This window comes from Pseudorca crassidens, chromosome 6 (genome assembly GCF_039906515.1).
Source record: "Pseudorca crassidens isolate mPseCra1 chromosome 6, mPseCra1.hap1, whole genome shotgun sequence".
Classification (NCBI taxonomy): Eukaryota; Metazoa; Chordata; class Mammalia; order Artiodactyla; family Delphinidae; genus Pseudorca; species Pseudorca crassidens.
This window is the reverse complement of record NC_090301.1, coordinates 54,351,436-54,373,455: the sequence shown is the minus strand read 5'-3', so window position 1 is coordinate 54,373,455 and position 22,020 is coordinate 54,351,436. Positions and strand designations below refer to the sequence as shown.

Sequence of the window (22,020 nt, the reverse complement as noted above, 5' to 3'; positions counted from 1 at the left end):
TGAGACCACTAGATCAAAATGTTTTTGAGAGCAGAAGAGTTTTATCTTCTTAAATCCAAGGTGAGTGACAGCTACCTGTAACAGGTGGGACTTCTGGCTTTTTAGGAGGCATCACAGGCACCTTCTTTTCAGGGACAACTTCCTTGGGAGCCTCAGGCACTTAAAAGATATTAGTAAATTATACTTAGGAGTTATAAGATCACTGGAACAAATATTTTCCAGAGAAGAAGAGTTATGTCTTTTTAAGACTAAGATCAGCGACAAATACCTTCAGCAGGTGGGACTTCTGGCTTTTTAGGAGGCATCACAGGCACCTTCTTTTCAGGGACAAATTCCTTGGGAGTCTCAGGCACTTAAAAGATATTAGTAAAATTACACTTAGAAGTTATGAGATCACTAGAACAAATTACTTTCAAGAGCAGAAGAGCTATGCCTTTTTAGGCCTAAGGTTTGTGACAAATACCTGTAAGAGGTAGGACTTCTGGCTTTTTAGGAGGTGCTTCTGGTGCTTTCTTTTCAGGGACAACTTCTTTGGGAACCTCAGGCACTTAAAAGATATTAGTAAATTAAACTTAGGAGTTATAAGATCACTGGAACAAATATTTTCCAGAGAAGAAGAGTTATGTCTTTTTAAGACTAAGATCAGCGACAAATACCTTCAGCAGGTGGGACTTCTGGCTTTTTAGGAGGCATCACAGGCACCTTCTTTTCAGGGACAACTTCCTTGGGAGCTTCGGGCACTTAAGAGATGTTAGTAAAATTACACTTAGTTATGAGATCACTGGAACAAACATTTTCAAGAGCAGAAGAACTATGCCTTTCTAAGCCTAAGGTTCATGACAAATACCTGTAACAGGTGGGACTTCTGGCTTTTTAGGAGGCATCACAGGAACTTTCTTCTCAGGGACAACTACCTTGGGAGCCTCAGGCACTTAAAAGATATTAATAAAATTACATTTGAAGTTATGTGACCACTAGATCAAAATGTTTTCGAGAGCAGAAGAGTTTTATCTTCTTAAATCTAAGGTGAGTGACAGCTACCTGTAACAGGTAGGACTTCTGGCTTTTTAGGAGGCATCACAGGCACCTTTTCAGGGACAACTTCCTTGGGAGCCTCGGGCACTTAAAAGATATTAGTAAAATTACATTTAGTAATTATGAGACCAATGGAACAAACATTTTCAAGAGCAAAAGAGTTATGTCTTTTTAAGCCTAAGGTTCATGACAAATACCTGTAACAGGTGGGACTTTTGGCTTTTTAGGAGGCATCACAGGTACTTTCTTTTCAGGGACAACTTCTTTTGGAGCCTCAGGTACTTAAAAGATATTAGTAAATTTACATCTAGTAGCTATGTGACCACTAGAACAAAATATTTTCAAGAGAAGAGTTTTATCTTCTTAAATCTAAGGTGAATGACAGGTACCTGTAATAGGTGGGGCTTCCAGCTGTTTAGGAGGTGCCACTGGTGCTTTCTTTTCAGGGACAATTTCTTGAGGAACTTCAGGCACTTAAAAGATATTAGTAGTTTTAGGCTTAGCTTAAAGAGATCAATGGACTAAAAGTATTTCCAAGAGCACAGGAGGCATTTCTTCTATAGAATAAAGACTGGGGTGAAAAATACCTGAAACTGGTGGGGCTTCCGGTTTTTCGGGCGGTGCCTTGGGAACTTTCTTTTCTGGGACAACTTCTTGAGGAACTTCAGGCACTTGAAAGATATTAGTAGTTTTACGGTTAGGTTAATGAAGAGCAACGAACTAAAATCATTCTCAAAAACTCAAGAGACATTTCTTCTGCAGAGTGATGTCTGGGCCAACATGTACCTGTGACAGGTGGGGCTTCCGGTTTTTCGGGCGGTGCCTTGGGAACTTTCTTTTCTGGGACAACTTCTTGAGGAACTTCAGGCACTTGAAAGATATTAGTAGTTTTACGGTTAGGTTAATGAAGAGCAATGAACTAAAATCATTCTCAAAAACTCAAGAGACATTTCTTCTGCAGAGTGATGTCTGGGCCAACATGTACCTGTGACAGGTGGGGCTTCCGGTTTTTCGGGCGGTGCCTTGGGAACTTTCTTTTCTGGGACAACTTCTTGAGGAACTTCAGGCACTTGAAAGATATTAGTAGTTTTACGGTTAGGTTAATGAAGAGCAACGAACTAAAATCATTCTCAAAAACTCAAGAGACATTTCTTCTGCAGAGTGATGTCTGGGCCAACATGTACCTGTGACAGGTGGGGCTTCCGGTTTTTTGGGCGGTGCCTTGGGAACTTTCTTTTCTGGGACAACTTCTTGAGGAACTTCAGGCACTTGAAAGATATTAGTAGTTTTACGGTTAGGTTAATGAAGAGCAATGAACTAAAATCATTCTCAAAAACTCAAGAGACATTTCTTCTGCAGAGTGATGTCTGGGCCAACATGTACCTGTGACAGGTGGGGCTTCCGGTTTTTCGGGCGGTGCCTTGGGAACTTTCTTTTCTGGGACAACTTCTTGAGGAACTTCAGGCACTTGAAAGATATTAGTAGTTTTACGGTTAGGTTAATGAAGAGCAACGAACTAAAATCATTCTCAAAAACTCAAGAGACATTTCTTCTGCAGAGTGATGTCTGGGCCAACATGTACCTGTGACAGGTGGGGCTTCCGGTTTTTTGGGCGGTGCCTTGGGAACTTTCTTTTCTGGGACAACTTCTTGAGGAACTTCAGGCACTTGAAAGATATTAGTAGTTTTACGGTTAGGTTAATGAAGAGCAATGAACTAAAATCATTCTCAAAAACTCAAGAGACATTTCTTCTGCAGAGTGATGTCTGGGCCAACATGTACCTGTGACAGGTGGGGCTTCCGGTTTTTCGGGTGGTGCCTTAGGAACTTTCTTTTCTGGGACAACTTCTTGAGGAACTTCAGGCACTTGAAAGATATTAGTAGTTTTACGGTTAGGTTAATGAAGAGCAACGAACTAAAATCATTCTCAAAAACTCAAGAGACATTTCTTCTGCAGAGTGATGTCTGGGCCAACACATACCTGTGACAGGTGGGGCTTCTGGTTTTTTGGGCGGTGCCTTAGGAACTTTCTTTTCTGGGACAACTTCTTGAGGAACTTCAGGCACTTGAAAGATAGTAGTTTTATGGTTAGGTTAATGAAGAGCAATGAACTAAAATCATTCTCAAAAAGTCAAGAGACATTTCTTCTGCAGAATGATATCTGGGCCAACATGTACCTGTGACAGGTGGGGCTTCCAGTTTTTTGGGTGGTGCCTTGGGAACTTTCTTTTCTGGGACAACTTCTTGAGCAGCTTTAGGTATTTGAAAGATATCAGCATTTTTAGAATTTGGGAACAGTGTAGGCATATGTTACAATATTCATGAAGAGGACAAGACAATATATATTCTTAACACAGCAGTGGGAATAAATACCTTTAGCAGGTGGGACTTCTGGTTTTTTGGGTCCAGCCACTTTCTTTTCAGGTACAACTTCTTTAGGAACTTCAGGAACTTTGAAGATATTAGTAACTATTAGTTGAAACTATAAAATGGGAATATCAACAACACATTTGCCCAAGCAAGTATCATTTATGAAACTGGCGGACACTTCTAAACACTTTTTCCCAGTCCCCAAAACAGGAGACCAACAACACGGAAGGATAAATACCTTTAGCAGGTGGAGCTTCTGGCTTTTTAGGAGGAGCCACAGGCACTTTCTTCTCAGGGATGGCTTCCTTTGGTGGCACCTCAGGCACTTAAAAAATATTGGTAATTTGTGTTTAGAAAAGGTGGAAATAATGAACGACTATATCATGCAATCATACACCAAGATATATTCGATTACTGACAACTCTTCTTTCTTTAGAATTATATCGCCTTTATGTACTGGGATTTATACATATAATTTTTTTCTAGCTAAAATAGCAGTTATTTTTCTCCCTGGTATGTACAGCATTGTCATTACCTGCTGGGGGAGGACTTTCCGGTTTGGGAGGAATAGCTTCAGGCACCTTCTTTTCTGGGACAGCTGCCTTTGGCACCTCGGGTACTTTAAAGAGATCAGTATTTTCATGATTAGCCAGAGTAAAGACAAACAGACAGTGTCAAACATAGCAACATGGAGGTGGCTACCTTTGGCTGGTGGGACTTCTGGCTTTTTAGGAGCCATCACAGGCACCTTCTTTTCAGGGACAACTTCCTTGGGAGCCTCGGGCACTTAAAAGATATTAGTAAAATTACATTTAGGAGTTATGAGACCACGAGAGCAAAATGTTTTCGAGAGCAGAAGAGTTTTATCTTCTTAAATCCAAGGTGAGTGACAGCTACCTGTAACAGGTGGGACTTCTGGCTTTTTAGGAGGCATCACAGGAACTTTCTTCTCAGGGACAACTTCCTTGGGAGCCTCAGGCACTTAAGAGATATTAGTAAAATTACATTTAGCAGTTATGAGACCACTAGATCAAAATGTTTTTGAGAGCAGAAGAGTTTTATCTTCTTAAATCCAAGGTGAGTGACAGCTACCTGTAACAGGTGGGACTTCTGGCTTTTTAGGAGGCATCACAGGCACCTTCTTTTCAGGGACAACTTCCTTGGGAGCCTCGGGCACTTAAAAGATATTAGTAAAATTACATTTAGCAGTTATGAGATCACTGGAACAAATTATTTTCAAGAGCAGAAGAGCTATGCCTTTTTAGGCCTAAGGTTTGTGACAAATACCTGTAACAGGTGGGACTTCTGGCTTTTTAGGAGGTGCCACTGGTGCTTTCTTTTCAGGGAAAACCTCTTTGGGAGCCTCAGGCACTTTGAAGATATTAGTACATTTACAGTTGAGTCATGAGGATCAACACAGACAAGAATCACATTTACACAGCAAAAGCACTTTCAAGGCTAGCAAGGCGGTTCTTTCCATAGCCCTCTCTATTCCCTCCTGAGGGGTTGTTAGGATGTACCTTTGACAGATAAAACTTCAGGCTTTTGGGGAGCATGCACTTTCTTTTCCCAGACAACTTCTTCGGGCACCTCAGGCACTTTAAAGATATTAATATTTTTACGTTTAGGAGTTACAAGAATCAACACAAACAGGAAATACATTTATACAGGAAAAGACATTTTTCCAAACTTCTAAGCTTCCAGCAACATATACCTTCATCAGGAAGGGCTTCAGTCATTTCAAGACGAACCACATATGTTTTCTTTTCGGGGAAAATTTCTTGGGGAGCTTCAGGCACTTTAAGAAATCAGTATTTTAACATTTAGTGTTGCAAAGATCAGTAGGAACAGCAAAATATTTTCAAAGACTACAGGAGCTACTTCTTCTTGAACTTGACGGCATCGGGACTTGTACCTTTAACTGATGGAGGTTCTCTTTTTTTGGAAGGAATTCTTTTTGCAGGAACACCTTCTTGAGCAGCTTCAGGCACTTTAAAGACATTAGTATTTCACATTTAGGAGTTAAAATGATTAATGAAAACAATAACCACAATATGTTAGCAAATGTAGTTTTTTAGAAGTTTCTTCTCTGCCTATTCTCCCCTTGCCCCACCAATCAACTAAGTTGAATGGGATTAGCAGCATCCTTGAGAAGATGTGCTCACCCTTCTCCAGCAACTAGTGGAGGTCCTATGACCCTGTAGACCCTCCTTATGAAGTATTTGTTGAATGAACACTTTTAATAGGAGGGTTTTCTGTTTTGATAGGAACAGTCACACATATTTTCTTTTGAGAGGGAACTTCTTGTGGAGCTTCTGGTGCTTTAAAGATATTAGTATATTTACATTTAGGAGTTAGGAAGAACATTAGAAACACATAGTTTTAAGAACCGAAGACAGACAATTTCTTCAGTATCTGTTCAGAGGTGACAGGTACCTTTCACAGGTGGAGGTTCTGCCTCTTTAGGAACATCCTCAGATACTTTCATTTCAGGAGCCACTTCTTGCACAGCTTCAGCTACTTTGAAGATATTAGTATTATATTATACTTAGAGGTTAAGGGATCAGTGGAGACATTAATGACATTAACTGAACCAAAGTGACTTTTATGTCTACAAGGGTGCTTCCTTCAAGAACTGGATGAGGTACAAAGTCTTGAAGAAAGGAATCAAATCTTGTCTTTGTTTATTATTCCCCAGCTCCCCAGCACCATGCACATAGTAGGCATTTGTTAAATAAATGAAGGAAGGAATGATAGAATGAATGATACCTTTAGTGGAAGGTGTTTCAATTTCAGGGGGAGCACCTATGAGTATTTCCTTTACAGGGACAACTTCTTGAGGTGATTCAAGCACTTTAAAGATATGAATTTATTGTACTTCAGAGTGATGAAGAGCAATGAAGAGTTTTAGTCAAAACCCCACCTACAGGAATGTCCCAGACTGGGTGACCTCCCTGCTCCCCAAATCTGATTCTTTGGTAAAAGTATGAATACTTGATTATCGGGAGCTGTTTTCTTGGTCACCTCAGGCACTAGCAATATTAGTAATTTTATTTCTTTGAATGGTAGATACATAGGAACTGAGATAAAAATTTACCTTTAAGTGAAAAAAACTGATTTTTAAATAATTAACAATGTACCTTTTGCTATTAGCTTGAAGAGGATAAAACAGCTCCTTACCTGGATTGGCTTTATTTTGTACCCTCACCTTAGGCACTTTATTTTATTTTATTTTTGGCTGCATCAAGCGGCTTGCAGGATCTGAGTTCCCTGACCAGGGGATCGAACCCATGTTCCCTGCAGTGGAAGCATGGAGTCTTAACCACTGGACCCCCAGGGAAGTCCCTTAGGCACTTTAAAAAGGTGATTGTTTTTCAAGTAAAGGAGGAAGGAGAACAACTAAAATATTTCAGACAGAGAAAATATTGTCAAAATGTTCAGATATTCTTTAAATTACAGAATATCATGGGTATTGTGACGAATTTTTGGAGAGGTTTTAAAACATTCTCATCTGTTGATTTATCTGAAAATATTCAAAATGAGAAAACGTAGGACTCTTTAAAAATAAAAGACAATGAGAGGAGCAAATAAATATTCAGGGCAGAATTCCAACTTTAACTGGTTTTGGTTTTAACTGCCCTGGTTTTAGAAGGCTCTCGAGTAGAGATGATATTACAGATAGAACAGTTCCACAGTGAATTTAATATTTTATTTTCCTTAAGTCATGGTTTTCTAAAAATATTTCTATGATATTTAAGTCTTAGGCGAATTCAGTTATTTCAAAATTATGCGCTTGTTTTTGGTAGTAAGTTTATTTTAATAGAAGAGCAATTCAACAGGTAGTTGTATTATATCTGGAATTTTAACCCCATGGAGTGTTTGAATTACTAACCTATAGTCTACAGCCAAGCACCTCTGTCATTTTACGGCACTGATTTCTGCTTTAGAGCACTGTGGGGTGAGCCTATTCAGTCTAGTTTCAGGGATATAAATGTTATAGGTGATCTCTCATATAGATTTTTTTTTCTAGCTAGTCTGAATTTTATTTTTTAAGGAAACAGCAATAGCTATTTCCATCTGGGTCACATCTGCACATTATATGTATATATATTTTCCCTGGAGGGGAAATAGCCTGGAGGGCTCATAGATAAAATTTATAGCCCAAGCATCTCCATGTGTATAAAGTTATGGACTTTTCCCCCTTATGAGTCATGGGGACATGTATATACCCAGTCGAGCTGCTACTTTGGGGGACCCACTTCTCTGAAGTGATCTCCCTGGTATCATCTGGAGCTTTAGAGGTATTAGTATTTTTACACGTGGTGAGTACAACTACAGTCATGAGATAAGAAAGTCAACCTTCTTCTGGCTTGTACCTTTTGGTGGTGATATTTTTCTTCTTTTGGTAACAGGAGGTTGTCTCTCTGGAACATCTTCCTTGGAGACTTCCAACTCTTTAAAGATATTAGTATTTTTTAATTGAGAAAGGCAAAGACATGAAGACATGACTTACAAAGAAAGTTAGGGATATTAGCAGATATTATAACCTTTAATTAGAAATTTTATTTTTGTTCTAATGTTTATTCATTATATGAGTGGGATTTGACTTTTTAGGAGCAAGTCATAGATAGTTCCTTGTCTTGGGTACATTAGGGACACTAAAGATATTAGTATTTTAGCATTAGAGGTCATGAAAATCTACACAAAGCAGTGAACATATTTTGCAGACTGATGAAGAAAGGTTTTCTTATTTAGATTATCGTAACTAAGAATTATACCTTCAGTTGGAAGATGCTCTGGAATATTGGGAACAGCCTCAGGTAACTCCGCCTCTGGAAATACTTCTCTGGTTGTATCAGGCTCTTTAAAGATATTAGTAGGTTTACACTTAGAAGTTATAAAAACAGTAGATTATATAACATGCAATTTTTGAGTCTTGAAGCCAAAGATATTCATCCAAGTTTGATGTTGTTGGAATGTACCTTTAGTTGCTGGTGTTTGTCTCTTTTTAGGAATAGTCACATATATCTTGTCCTCTGGAACAACTTTCTTGGGTGATTCAGGCACTTAAAAGATATGAGTATAGTTATATTTATAAATGGTGAAGGAAAGTATTGAGCTTTTAAAATGAGCCAAAAATAAATTTTCTTCACTGGGTCATTGGTATTATATACCTTTTGCTACTTTGGTTTTTGTCTTTTGAGGATGAGTCACAAGTACTTTTTCTTCTGGAGATGATTCTTCAGATACTTCATAAACTTTAAAGATGTTAGTATTTACACAATTAGGGGCATTTCAAGGTGGATGAAGAATAGTGTTAAGAAAAACATAATACATAATACACATCGATAACTCAAATGACTAGTACTACATAGATGCAAATTAGTGACAATAACACACTGGCTAGGAAAAAGCCTCATTCCCAGTTTTATGATATAGGACTTTTCAGCATTTCTTTATGATCATGATGGTAAAATTGAGGAATTCACTGGTCAGGGACTAGTATATAATTCTTTACTTTGTCTGCAGAAAGATACTGGTAAAATTTCCCTATTGTTGTTAATTTTTATGGATTTTTTTTCTTAAGGAACAGGGTTGATGTTGAGTTGCACATCAAGAATTCTCCAATATTTGACTTACTGGAAATTCATCCAAGTCTTTTCCTGTTCCAGGAAACTAGTTATCTACATTTTCAAACCAAATCTAGTCTATGGCTTCATATTCAATATGAATGTGAAAACTATTCAGAGATTGGAAGAAGAAAAGAAAAATAAGAATGATTGAATATTTGGAAAATAAGGCAACTGAAAAATAAAGATTTCTCCAGATTTCAGAAAGGAAGACTGGCTGATAATAATAACCAAACTCAAGTATAGAAAGGATATTCAAAGGTGGGAGTCATCATATATTTTTATCCAAACCTATTATCATAGGGTGACAAAAATTGTATTTAAATTTTACATTCAAATAAATGGAAGGATATCTTGACTGCTGGCATTTTCACTATTCAGATTATTAAACAGTATTCTATTCAGAATATTTTTTTACTCATATTATTTTACTCTTCAAATTAATTCATTATAATTTTGCATGAAGGCAAAACCAAAAATGGCTTGAGAATTCTTTTGAGGTTCTAATGGCCTCGTAAATCTTTGGGTATTTGAATAGCACTGCTAAAATGTTTACAACGATTGTTGCAAAGAGTAAAAAATACTAATGCTGAAGTATTTTGATTGTACATATCCAAGTAAAATATTATCATCAAGTTAAAGAAAGTTGCCTTATGGTCTGAGAAAATGAATTGCTGAAAAGCAGAAGACATTTGTACACAGAACAGGTTAACAAGACAATGACAAATTCAACAAGACAAATGACTTTTCTAAAATTGGGCAACGGTATACGTGCAGGTCTCTTTATTTTTTAAATTGGTGAGGAAATATAACTTGTCTGAGGCTAATAGTCATTCAAATTATCTAATTTTAGCCAAATATTTTTGGCATGTTAGGATTTTACAAGATATTAGTATATTTACTTTTAAAAGCTATGAAGACAAACACAGATGAACCAAAGAGAACCACCAGTTTTTCTACACTCACTGTACATCGTTGCATCTTCAGAAAGAACTGTGGGTGATATTTCTTCTTGAATACTTTTCTTAGGCACCTCAGGAACTTCAAAGATATTAGTATATTAATTGTAATAAATACCAAATATAAGATATTAAGAATATAAAGAAACAAAAGACAAATATTTACATCACTCACATTCACTTTAAACCATGAATAACTAAACATAGAGTTATTTCATGTTGTGATTAGTATCAGTGTATACCTTTAGCTGGTGGAGCTTCAGGCTTTTTAGGAACAGCTTCACGAACTTTTTCTTCTGGAACGATTTTCTTGGGTACTTCAGGTGCTTTAAAGATATTTGTTTTATTTTAAAAAATTGCATCATTGGGTGTAAAATATCAAGACAAAAAGGGGCATCTAACAAGGATAATGTCAAAAATCCCCAAATTATAAGTCATCTAAACACACAATCAATGCATCTCTCTAGACGGCCTTGTTGAGTTGTTGATTTGTCATATTAGAAGGACTTTGCCCTGTGGATACAACATCATTTTCTATTGTCACTTGGAACATGTTTATTTGTTTCCAAAGCTACTTGAAAATAGCCTCCAAAATGAATTATTTTTGAAAAAGAAGTTGGGGGGGTCAATATTTAAATATTGCTTAAGAAGAGGATCAGTACAAATAAAACCAACTTTTAGGCTTAGGCCCAGAGGGTAGTCACAAAAGGGAGGATTATGTTACGGGACATAAATTGAAGTTTACATAATTCAGCCATTTTGTGGAGTTGCGGGGAGAAAAATCTCTCTCTTTCTTCTCATAATAAATGAATAAAAGGGAGTTTTGTATTAGTGGCGAATCAGCAAAGGCAGATACCTTTAGCTGGTGAAACTTTGGGCTCTTCAGGAACATGTACTTTTTCTTCTACCACAATTTTCTTGGGTACTTCAGGTACTTTGGAGACAGTAGTAATAGTTTCTTTTACTTTTAAACATTCATACAGATTTTTTAACAAGTAGAGCATAATAGAAATGTAAAGACAGAAAAGAACATAGCCACAGTATAAAATACAGACATCACTTTATCGAATACATTACAGTTATTAAAATGAGTTGAATTTTCATAACAAATACAACAACAAAAATCCAAGGGAATTTCCCATGTAAGAATCATAAGAACTTGACAAGAAAAATGAATAAGACACGTTCAGCTGGTGCTTTCTGCTTGTTTTGGTGGAATAATTGATATTTTCTCTTCAGTGATAACATTCTTAAATGCTTCAGAGACTTAAAAATGTAAGTATATATTATTTATAAGCTACTGTTTTTCATTTTTACTGTGAAATTCAAGAGGTTTAAAAACTGAACAGGGCTTCCCTGGTGGCACAGTGATTAAGAATCTGCCTGCCAATGCAGGGGACACAGGTTTGAGCCCTGGTCCGGAAGATCCCACATGCCACGGAGCAACTAGCTCCGTGTGCCACAGCTACTGAGCCTGCACTCTAGAGCCTGCGAGCCAAAACTACTGGGCCCACGTGCCACAACTACTGAAGCCCGCGCACCTAGAGCCTGTGCTCCACAACAAGAGAAGCAACCGCAATGAGAAGCCCGCGCACAGCAACGAAGAGTAGACCCCGCTCGCTGCAACTAGAGAAAGCCTGCGCAGCAGCGAAGACCCAACACAACCAAAAATAAAAAAAAAAAAAAAAAAAAACTGAACAAAGCAGGGACATTAAACACACAGTCACAATGTATTTATATTTACTAGGTCATTAAAATTAATAATTAACAGGAAAACAAGGATTTATCAATAAACAGGTGAGTGAATATATAATCAAAGAGTACCAAAGAAGGAAAACTGGGTTCACTGTTTGGTTAGTAGTGATACTGCTTTGGGTATTTTAAGTATAACAGTGACTTTCTTTTTTGATAGAACTTTCTTTAGCCCCTCACCCACTTTCAAGATATTAGTTTGTTTTAGACATTCCAGAAACACAAAACACAGAAGAAAAACATCAAGTAGAATTCAAACTTGTAAAGCAGCCAAGGTGCTACTATATGTAAAATTAGGTTAAGTAATTTTTCACCAATAAAATACCTTTAGCTGGTGGCTCTTTTCGAAGAACAACTTTAGTAGGTGGTTTTTTTGGAGGGATGATTTTCTCGGATATCTCAGGCCCTTTAAAGATATTGGTGTTTTGGTTTAGAATGAACTCCTGAAGTATCATGGCCCACGATGACTAAAATTAGTACAATGAGGGCTCATAAAATGCTTTCTCTATTCATATTTTAAAAATTTATACCACACCTACTTCCAAAAAAACTTGAGTTTGCTAAATTTCATCTGTATTGTAAATTTACTGTGTATACTAAGCACACACACATTCCTTCATATTACACACATATTATTAATTTGTTCAAGAGCTGGAGTAGTCTTGCAGAGAATGTATTTGTACGTTTATCCTCAGAATATACTAGAATGCAGGTGCTACTACCACACTTCATTTCCTTCCTTAATGTTATTTCTCCTGAAAATATCATAAAATGGTGGAAGATTTGGATAAGTAATTATCAGTTTGTGAACAGTTGACTGAAATGCTAACAAAGCAATGGTTCTTTTGCCTGGACAGTGAACTGAGGAGTTTCTTTCTGACTCAACTGATGACACTGGCCAGATATTTTGGTACGTATAACAATCACGTAACACTCTTACTTGGATTTAAAAAGGAATCCACAAATTCATACCGTGAATTATGTTATCTCCTTAGGTAAGTAGATATCAAACATTATTATCTTGTTGGCTAAAATTATACTCTGTGGTTAATCTCTACTCCATATCAAACATTGTTATCAAGTAGTTTAAACTCATGCTTAAAGTATTTCATGATTTTATCATGGAAAGTAAGTGGGTTTCTTATGTCCAAACTGAATATGAAATGTACTTTAAAAAAGAAGTTAGAGCAACATATAACAATTTGTAATATCTGCACAATTCCCTATACCTTTAGGTGGAGCTTTGGGTTTTTCATATACTTCCACTTCTTCAGCCTCTAAGACTTCTACTACCCTATGGACTTCTTCAACTTCGTGTACTTCTTCAGCTCTATACTCTTCTACTTTGAGGACTTCTTCAACCTCATGGAACTCTTCTTCTTCAAAGTATTCTTCAACCTCATGGAACTCTTCTTCACGAGCTTCTTCCACTTGTGCTTCCACTATTTCTAATTCTGCTCTTTCTTTTACTACTTCCTTTTTGTGGACAGCAACTGATATTTTTTCTTCAAGAACAGCTCTCCCTGAAAGAGTATCTATTTTAAGAGATCTATTTTTTTAAACACAGCAGAAATGAAGACGTAAATTCAAAATATAAAAACAGCTGAGAAAGGCTTTCATGCAGCAACACGTGAAAATCAAAGATCTTCCCCAAAGTACCTTTAGCTGGGGGAACAGCTTCTCTTTTAGGCACAGGGACTTTCTTTTCAGGGACTTTCTTTTGAACTTCAGGCACTTTAAAGACATAGTTTTAATATTTGAGACTGTCAAGAGCAAGATTCCATAGGCAAAAGACATCAAAAACGATCAAGACATGTAGACATAAAACATAAACATCTTAATGAAAAAGATTATAAGAAAGTTCAGGTTAGAAAGAGATGTACCTTTGGCAGGAGGGGCCTCTTTTTTCTGAACAGGAACAGGTACTTTTTCTTCAGGAACCTTCTTTGGCACTTTAAAGATATGAGGCATTTCAGTTAGCTGACAATACTCAATGATAAACATGAAATAAAAACATCAGAAACAACATCAACATTACAAATAATCGAAGTCTAAGAAGTCACTCTATTGTAAAATTGGACACCAATTTTAGAGGCTATAAAGATATTTTTCCAAATCACTCATTTGTACTAGCCACACCTTAGAAGAAGGTATGTCCACAAAGAACCTGTGCTATCCTTTTTTTTTTTTTTTTAAATAGCAGGAATTACCAATATTGGGCCTACTTCTACTATTTTTAATTTGATGAAGGCTTTTTTCAAGTGATAACCATCATAGAGTACTTAAGCCTTGATACAGGTGTCACATTCTGCTGGGCACTATCGTGTCTGCTGAGGATGTCTATTGCAATAGGGACAGCATAACTTAATCAATTAGGAGTGCTACTGAAGCATTAACCTAATTAGGAACAATGAGAGATAGACGTTTTCTAATAACCTTGAATGCTCTGGCCAGATATTACAAAAGGGACACGAGGCTGTTTAAAATAATTATTATCTAAGCATTAGAACAGATAACCCCCCTCCATAAAATAACACAGTAGACATAATTATTATAATAATTACACGAGAAAATTCGACTTATGTAATGGAATAAAATCTAGGAATGGAATGTTGGGAAGAAGGATCCATTGTAATGTATATAAGTATAGAGAGATGTACTATTAACATTAAAATTCTCAGCTATTTAAAATAAGAATATTCTGGAATAATTCACACACATGCACACACACACATAATCATTCATTAACATTCCAAAAAAGGCTAAAACAATCGAATGAATTATATTTGACAGGTTCTTAATCAATTTCATAAGTTTCCTGTTTAAATGACTCTAAGAAAGTAATGAATGAAGATACTTTTGTTTTTTAAAAAGAAAATGAATGGGAATTTAAAGATATTGTCTTTAATAAAAGGATTTTTTATACCTTTAGCTGGTGGTGCCTCCACTTTCTTAGGAACAGGAGTAGGTGCTTCAGGTACTGCTTTCTTAACCACTTCAGGCACTTAAAAGATAGTTCATGGACATTTTGAAAAATGACATGCAATTAACAGAACAACAACCATATACCAAAAAACCCCCAAACACAAAACATTGATTTAGTTAAAAAATATATTAGCAACCTAAATGGTAATTGCTTATATGAAGTATTGACTCTAAAGGTGAGAAGGATATTACTTGGAAATCCTATAAGCAAACATAATACCAACTATAAAAAGATTGTCATAGTCTTTAGCAATGATAGCCTAACAATTATTCTAAAGAGCAAACACCATAGAAATAGATTTTTCCCCACTTGAAGAAAAAAACTAAGGATTGAAAACTAGGAGAAAGTATTACAATAGCATCTGGCCAAAAAAACATTAAAGTGTCAATAGCATAAAATTCTCTCTCTCATTCTAACTGAATTGTAGACGCAGTAGAAAAAGTTGGGTCAAGAAAAGGAACACAAAGTTTCAGGTGCCAGTTGTAATTAATCTTCAATTTATCATTGATATGATGTAAGAAAAGTATACTGGCGAATATCAGGCTTAGATGAATTCTGAGAAAGATTCCGAACACCAGACATTTTAAATGTCCAACTCATAAAAGCAGCTGTACCTCTAGGTGGCGCCACCTCCTCAACCTCCTCTATGCGAGGTGGTTCCTCTGGGATCTCTTCTTCTGGAATAGGCTCTTCAGGCTCCTCAAACACTTTAAAAAGATGATTATTTTGTAAATTATTTTTATAATTCATTTGAATATTAGACTAAAATGATACATCTGAAAAGTGAGGTTGTCTTATCAGCATAGTTAACTCAGCCTTCTAAGTGCATGTGAAAACTCACTCATCCTTGGAAAAGGTCTTACTGCTTCAAAATATGTTAGGCCCTTCACAGAATTTTAGAACTGGAAAGGACTTCAGAAAGAATTTAGTTTAAATTATTATTATTTTTTTTAATGGAGGTGGATTTTTTTGAAGTCAAACATTCACTTAGGGGTAGAAGTCAGATTTTCTGCACCAGTCACTTAGGCTTAACTGGAACTCCTCCTGGAGAAGTTAATCCCACAACTGCCCACCAAGTCACCTGATGAAAAATTTCCCATGGCAAATATGGTTTCCCTTCAAAGATTCTCATTAAAGTAAAACAAACAAACAAGGAAACAAACAGCCTAAGCATGTAAGAAGAGAGATTCGATCGGTTTTAGTTTGCCTATCCAGTTTCTACTAGGTAAAGAGTAATTTCTTTTACAGTGTGAATACATTTATTTTCTGGAGTGAAATGTGCATTTACCTCCTGAAAATATTAGACAAAAATAAGACAATGATGCTTTTGAAAATGCTATTTTCTTAGAAAGTCATCTACCTTCAACTGGTGGAACTTCCTCTTCTTTAGGGACAATGATTCGTCTTTCTTCCACTTTCTTAGGCACCTCAGGAACTTAAAAGATATAGATTGTTTTAGGTGCTTAAAATGCAGGAACCAAGAGGAGTACATAAAGACCAAGTTCCCCGTTTTTCAACCCAAGAGAGTTAATAACAGAATGCACATGCACCAGATGAAACATTGACATTTCATAGCATCAGTTAATGAGACAAAAATAAGAGGTTTGTGGTTTAAGATAAAGGGTCCATTAAAGAGACATTCTATCTTTTACTGCTGGAGCCTCTACTTTTTTAGGGAGAGCAATGGGTACTTCAGGGACTGGTTTCTTAGGTACTTCAGGCTCTTTAAAGATATATAAGTTTAGTATTTTTATTTTGTAGGTACAACATACATAGACAAGTCAACATAAAATACACAAACACAAAGTAGAAGAACTGACACAGCACAAACACGGAGGCAGCAGAGTCCCAACTAACGACTACACACAGACCACACAACGCAAACGTCTATATGGAACATCCCTAAGTGAAGAGCATCACAGTTCAACATTGGGGAAGCAAACACACCCCTGTTGGGAGTGATGTACCTTTGGCAGGAGGAGCCACTGCTTTCTTAAGACCAGGAGGAGGCACCTTCTTTTCTGGTTCAGGCTTCTTAGGCACCACGGGCACTTTCAAGATATTATTTTATTTTGTAAGTTCATTTCACAAGCACAGAGACAATGGACACCACGATAATGTAAGTTATGTTAACAAATACTGGGAAATGGGACATTTTGGCTTTTACAGGTGAAGAAAGAAATGGCAGTGTCTAATTCGCTTGGGAATAGCAGTACCTGTGGCAGGAGGAGCCTCCTCTTTCTTGGGAGGGATCACTTTCTTCTCTGGCACTTTCTTCTTAACCTCAGGCACTTTAAAGACATCATTCCATGATAAGAATTTATTGTGAGGGACAAAAAAGACAGAACACAGGAAGTCCACAGAGAAAGACCAACATGCAACAGTTGCTCAGGGTAGGGACCTAATGCAAGTCAGGAGCCCAGGTGTGATGATATAATTAGGTTTTGTGGAGGAAGGGATCAGCAACCTATTTGAATACCAGAGGACAGATGCTGTCATTTCATCCACTTAAATTTCACTAGAAATTAATTAAATCATTATCTAAAAAATATTTCTGAATTCCTGAAATCCAATAAAGGATCGGCTTTACTGTTTCACTGCTTATAAGACTATTTAACCTAGTGGAGAGGTCATGCTTATTTTAAGTAGTGATGTCATAAACTTTTGCAGAAAGTATTATTGAGCTTTAAGGCATAAATATATTATGTCCTGTACTATGAACTGATTGAATATGATAAATCTGGATACTATTCATTCAGTGATAGAGTACTTTTATATATCTTAATTTTATCCTCACAATAATATCTGAGCCTACTAGAACTGACATTAGTATCCCCATTTTATAGGAGAGGAACTTTAGGCTCAGATCAGTTAAAGGACTTGCTCAGTCTAACACAGCAAGATACAAATTCAAGGCTAAAATCAAAACCTGCTGGGCTACCATCTATATGTATGTATCAGAAGACATAAGCTCTTATGCAATGCTTTCATAAATACATTAATCTTTCTTTTACCTTTTCATCCTGATGTTATAAAGGCACTTAATATACATGGTTGAAGGATGACATTTAAGAAGATTTGTTCATCATATTTTTCAGGTATTTTTTGTGTAGATAATTTAGCCTTGTAAAATATCTATATGAAAATTATTATGCTTAATAAAATTATAGGGAATTGGGTAGAATTTTGGGGGCAGTTTTGGGACAATACTTCCTTCCATCTTCACTCTTGAATACTGCTTTGCAGCCAATAAAAAGTGGATATCAGTGTTCCTGAACATTTTTAGAAATTAATGTGACTATCTAGTTTACAAACATAAATTTTCCCAAATCCCAGTTCAACTATAATTTTTCTGGTGAACGTATGGATGAAGAATGTGTATTCACTTTGGGGAGGTGTACCTTTGGGTGGTGGAGGTTCCACTTTTTTAGGAGCTGGAACAGGGACTTTCTTCTCTGGTACAGGTTTCTTTGGCACTTCAGGCACTTAAAAACATTCATTTTAAGACATTAAAAATCACATGTACAGCACTGTATATGTAACAAAAAGACACATGAGAATAAGGCCACAAACAACTAAATAACATTTCATATCATAAAATTTGAAAAGACATTCAGACGATTTACAATAAATAAACACATAAGACAGACACAAAACAATAAGAGCACACATGACTGGAATGTTTTCTAAGATTTAGATGGTAGAAGACATAGAGAGTAAAGCAACATAGATAAAATTAGAGATGAACAAAAAAGATGGAAAGGCAGAATTCAACACAAAAGAGGCCTGATGACTTCAAGAAGAACTGCTATACCTTGTGCAGGTACTGGCACCTTAGGTTTAATTTCTGGAAGAAGTTCTTCTTCTTCAGGTACAAATTCTTCCTCCCCAGGAGGAATTTCCTCTTCTTCAGGAGCAACTTCCTCTTCCTCTGATAGAATTTCCTCTTCCTCTGGTGGAACTTCCTCTTCCTCTGGTGGAAATTCCTCTTCCTCAGGTGGAACTTCCTCTTCCTCAGGTGGAATTTCCTCTTCCGCTGGTGGAACTTCCTCTTCCTCAGGTAGAAATTCCTCTTCAAGAACAATTTCTTCTTCAAATACAAATTTCTCTTCCCGAAGTAGAGCTACAGGAACTGGAACTGGAACTGGCTCACGTTTCTTTGGCACTTTAAAGATATTTTTCAATCGGACAAGCATCACTTTTATGTACAATATTCAAAACAGTGGGACAACATGAAAAGCAAATATTCTGTGATCATAAAGCATCAACTGTCACCAACATAAGTAATTATAATTAGTGAGGCTGTATAATGCCGGTTAGTTTTCCTTTTTTGCCTTGGTTTTGTTCGAGATTAATGTACCTTTGGGTGATGGAGCTTCCACTTTTTTCGGAACAGGTGTTGGCTCCTTTTCTTCTGTGATGACCTTCTTGGGCACCACTGGCACTTTAAAGATATTATTTGTCTTTAAGAATGTGCTCTTTTACATGTCTTAGAGCAATAGACATAAAAAGGAATCATGAAATATCTGACTTTTATATTTCTAACAAGATAGACAATTGTTTAAAACATGTAATGTTATACGGGAATTTGTATGTGAATATATGTAAATGTAAGGTTTTTTCCCATGGACTTTAAATGATGAAGTGACGTACCTTTTGCAGATGGAGCCTCTACTTTCTTAGGAGCAGGAACCAGCACCTTCTTCTCAGGCACAGGCTTCTTGGGCACTTCTGGCACTTTAAAGAAATGATTTAGAGAAACATTTTACACAACCTAAAATTTTGAGTCTAAGTGTAGTTTCAAAAAGATTAAGGTCATAAGAGTATGACCAAGTTACTTCAAGAAGCATTTTACCTTTAAAATAAAATCTTTTCTTTTCCATAAAGGAATACTAAAGCATTGCATCCCCAAAGAGCACGTAATTGAACCATTTAATTTTTTACTCATATGCAAAGTTGAAATTTAAAAAATTTTATGACATTGCAAGTTCATGTACCTTTGGCGGGTGGAGCTTCCACCTTTTCAGGAACAGGTACTGGCACTTTCTCCTCTGGTACAGGTTTCTTGGGTACTTCAGGAACTTTAAAGATATCAAATAGGGTTAGTATCAAATTTTTCACCCATAGAGAAGAATCTAGCAATTTTAGGCCTTATTGAAGCATCATAGATATTCTAACAATTTCACTTTAAGAATGAAAATAATAATTATAACAGCCACAAAACAAAGCCCAGAAAATGCACAAAAATTAAGATTAAAAAACACTGAAAAAACATAGACTGATAAAGACAACACACAGTGTCTGGTAAATGATGATTTTGTCCATTTTTGGTATTACAATTAGAATTTGCTTTACTCTAAGAACTTTCCACTAAAGAGGAGGAACCAAGCATGAAGCACCAGCATGCTTTTTTGAAGGTAAAATTTCAGAGATAAATACACAATAAACTGCTCCAGTAACCAGCTTGTCTTGGCATTAATATTGTTAATATCATCACGGGGGAAAGAACTGATACGGCTCACCAAGTTATACTATCAATACATGGGTAAATTATTACACTATTCCATTGATGGATTACAAAGAGATGTACCTTTAGCTGGTGGAGCCTTCTCTTTCTTAGGAATGGGCACAGGAACTTTCTCCTCTGGCTTCTTAGGAATCTCAGGCACTTTAAAGATATTGTTTACTGATAAGTTCTTACTACCAGTAACAACACATCCACACAAAGGATAGTTAACAAACAACAGGACAGTTTCAAAGAATAGACAGTAACACACACAAGGTTCTGAATTCAGGATAATTAGCTATTTATATGCAGATGAAGTCTTTTACATGCTCATGATAAGAGTGGTGGTGTACCTTTTGCTGGTGGGGCTTCCTTCTTTTTGGGAACAGGAACAGGTTTCTTCTCTTCTGGAACAGGTTTCTTGGGTACCTCAGGCACTTTAAAGATATTATGAAGAATTTTGGAAATGTTGCAGAAAAGATATAAAATGTGAAAAGCAACTACAGAAATCATACTTCAGCATCTAAAAGTGTCTTTTTCTAAAATAAGCAGAATTGGTCATCAGTGCTAATAAATCCCAGAATCTGACCAAATTGGATACAAAAGATGCTGCTGCTTATCCCTTGGCAGGAGATATAATCTACCTTTGACGGGTACCACTGGTACCACTTCTTCAGTTATGAGCTCCTCTTCTTCTTCAGTTACGAGTTCTTCTTTTTCATGAATGTACTCTTCTTCTTCAAAATATTCCTCTACTTGGGTTACAGCTTCCTCTTCAAAGGCAATCTCTTCTGGTTGTCTTTTAGGTACTTCAGGCACTTTAAAGATATTATCTTTAGGTTGGATATTTTCCAATTATTCAATAAGATTAAGACACGTTAGGAACATACCCATTTGTAATAGAAGAAGGAATAGGCTTTATCTTTCCCACAGAACTTTACACATAGAACTGAACATGAATTTCATACCAAAAAAGACAAACAACACATTAAAAAGAGTGAATATAGGTACCTCTAACAGGTGCTGCTACTTCTTTTTTAGGAACAGGTACTTTTTCTTCTGTGACAACCCTCTTGGGCTTCATGGGCACTTAAAACATTAAGTATAAGGAAATTTTATTGTCAGAAACAGGGTACCCAGCGAATGCTTGCTTTATTGTATTTTAAGGAAATAGAGTAATGCTGCAAGTGCCTCTCATATAAGAGATATGTGATTGTTCATTCATAAGAAACTTCAGATTCTCCATGGAAAGGATTCTGAACCTTACTGGAATAAAAACATACAAAAGTACTCAAGGAGGTCTGAGGTAGCAGAGACCAAGTGTGAAATGATGTTTAGTGTTTGGGTATCTCTGCTTGTATGAAACATCCTTTACTGAAAAGCTAAATTTACTTCTGGATAAGTAAGTATACTTTCTGAAATTGCAGTGAAGTTACTTAATAGTAAAAAGCAGGGAAAAATGGTTAGACATTGAGTTAACTCTTTTTTTCAATCTTCAAAATGACTTTAGGATCAATAAACAGGTATTAAACTGTGGTGAATATTGTTATATCATCACATCAATTTAGATAAGTCAGGAATGTGCCAAATGGTCACTGATTTTAAATCCAAACATTCTATTTTATATGTATTGTAGCCATGTGTTAGGACACAGCCACTGTATAAGAAGCTATGGATATATTTTGAAATAACTTCGAAATAACTTTTCCTTTTAAGATAACATTATCTTTTTATCCTGTATTTACAGATTTTTACATCCAACATCCACCTAACTATTAATATA

The 22,020-nt window shown here is 36.3% G+C and overlaps 1 protein-coding gene across 41 annotated transcripts in view; it reads right to left on the bottom strand.

Moving 5' to 3' along the window:
* TTN (titin) overlaps positions 1 to 22,020 on the bottom strand; it is a 282,014-nt gene that overhangs the window by 127,354 nt on the left and 132,640 nt on the right. For 6 of the 41 annotated variants that reach the window (XM_067741365.1, XM_067741379.1, XM_067741368.1 and 3 more), the window contains exons 135-188: positions 21,249 to 21,326; positions 20,882 to 21,055; positions 20,591 to 20,674; positions 20,322 to 20,399; positions 19,729 to 19,812; positions 19,385 to 19,468; positions 19,092 to 19,175; positions 18,546 to 18,896; positions 18,133 to 18,216; positions 16,948 to 17,022; positions 16,699 to 16,782; positions 16,092 to 16,166; positions 15,346 to 15,438; positions 14,672 to 14,749; positions 13,629 to 13,697; positions 13,405 to 13,479; positions 12,975 to 13,268; positions 12,071 to 12,151; positions 10,850 to 10,927; positions 10,236 to 10,319; positions 10,001 to 10,075; positions 8,579 to 8,662; positions 8,387 to 8,470; positions 8,183 to 8,266; positions 7,781 to 7,858; positions 6,174 to 6,257; positions 5,841 to 5,924; positions 5,320 to 5,394; positions 5,119 to 5,202; positions 4,925 to 5,002; positions 4,692 to 4,775; positions 4,497 to 4,580; positions 4,302 to 4,385; positions 4,107 to 4,190; positions 3,940 to 4,023; positions 3,643 to 3,729; positions 3,414 to 3,485; positions 3,212 to 3,292; positions 3,016 to 3,099; positions 2,817 to 2,900; positions 2,618 to 2,701; positions 2,419 to 2,502; positions 2,220 to 2,303; positions 2,021 to 2,104; positions 1,822 to 1,905; positions 1,623 to 1,706; positions 1,425 to 1,508; positions 1,233 to 1,316; positions 1,042 to 1,122; positions 848 to 931; positions 657 to 740; positions 464 to 547; positions 269 to 352; positions 76 to 159 (exon numbers count right to left, since the gene is read on the bottom strand). In XM_067741365.1, coding sequence (XP_067597466.1) covers positions 76 to 159; positions 269 to 352; positions 464 to 547; positions 657 to 740; positions 848 to 931; positions 1,042 to 1,122; positions 1,233 to 1,316; positions 1,425 to 1,508; positions 1,623 to 1,706; positions 1,822 to 1,905; positions 2,021 to 2,104; positions 2,220 to 2,303; positions 2,419 to 2,502; positions 2,618 to 2,701; positions 2,817 to 2,900; positions 3,016 to 3,099; positions 3,212 to 3,292; positions 3,414 to 3,485; positions 3,643 to 3,729; positions 3,940 to 4,023; positions 4,107 to 4,190; positions 4,302 to 4,385; positions 4,497 to 4,580; positions 4,692 to 4,775; positions 4,925 to 5,002; positions 5,119 to 5,202; positions 5,320 to 5,394; positions 5,841 to 5,924; positions 6,174 to 6,257; positions 7,781 to 7,858; positions 8,183 to 8,266; positions 8,387 to 8,470; positions 8,579 to 8,662; positions 10,001 to 10,075; positions 10,236 to 10,319; positions 10,850 to 10,927; positions 12,071 to 12,151; positions 12,975 to 13,268; positions 13,405 to 13,479; positions 13,629 to 13,697; positions 14,672 to 14,749; positions 15,346 to 15,438; positions 16,092 to 16,166; positions 16,699 to 16,782; positions 16,948 to 17,022; positions 18,133 to 18,216; positions 18,546 to 18,896; positions 19,092 to 19,175; positions 19,385 to 19,468; positions 19,729 to 19,812; positions 20,322 to 20,399; positions 20,591 to 20,674; positions 20,882 to 21,055; positions 21,249 to 21,326 — 4,998 coding nt within the window. Of the gene's footprint in view, positions 1 to 75; positions 160 to 268; positions 353 to 463; positions 548 to 656; positions 741 to 847; positions 932 to 1,041; positions 1,123 to 1,232; positions 1,317 to 1,424; positions 1,509 to 1,622; positions 1,707 to 1,821; positions 1,906 to 2,020; positions 2,105 to 2,219; positions 2,304 to 2,418; positions 2,503 to 2,617; positions 2,702 to 2,816; positions 2,901 to 3,015; positions 3,100 to 3,211; positions 3,293 to 3,407; positions 3,486 to 3,642; positions 3,730 to 3,939; positions 4,024 to 4,106; positions 4,191 to 4,301; positions 4,386 to 4,496; positions 4,581 to 4,691; positions 4,776 to 4,924; positions 5,003 to 5,118; positions 5,203 to 5,319; positions 5,395 to 5,840; positions 5,925 to 6,173; positions 6,258 to 7,780; positions 7,859 to 8,182; positions 8,267 to 8,386; positions 8,471 to 8,578; positions 8,663 to 10,000; positions 10,076 to 10,235; positions 10,320 to 10,849; positions 10,928 to 12,070; positions 12,152 to 12,974; positions 13,269 to 13,404; positions 13,480 to 13,628; positions 13,698 to 14,671; positions 14,750 to 15,345; positions 15,439 to 16,091; positions 16,167 to 16,698; positions 16,783 to 16,947; positions 17,023 to 18,132; positions 18,217 to 18,545; positions 18,897 to 19,091; positions 19,176 to 19,384; positions 19,469 to 19,728; positions 19,813 to 20,321; positions 20,400 to 20,590; positions 20,675 to 20,881; positions 21,056 to 21,248; positions 21,327 to 22,020 lie in introns of all 41 variants that reach the window. The other 35 variants (XM_067741372.1, XM_067741370.1, XM_067741373.1 and 32 more) reach the window with 35 other exon arrangements.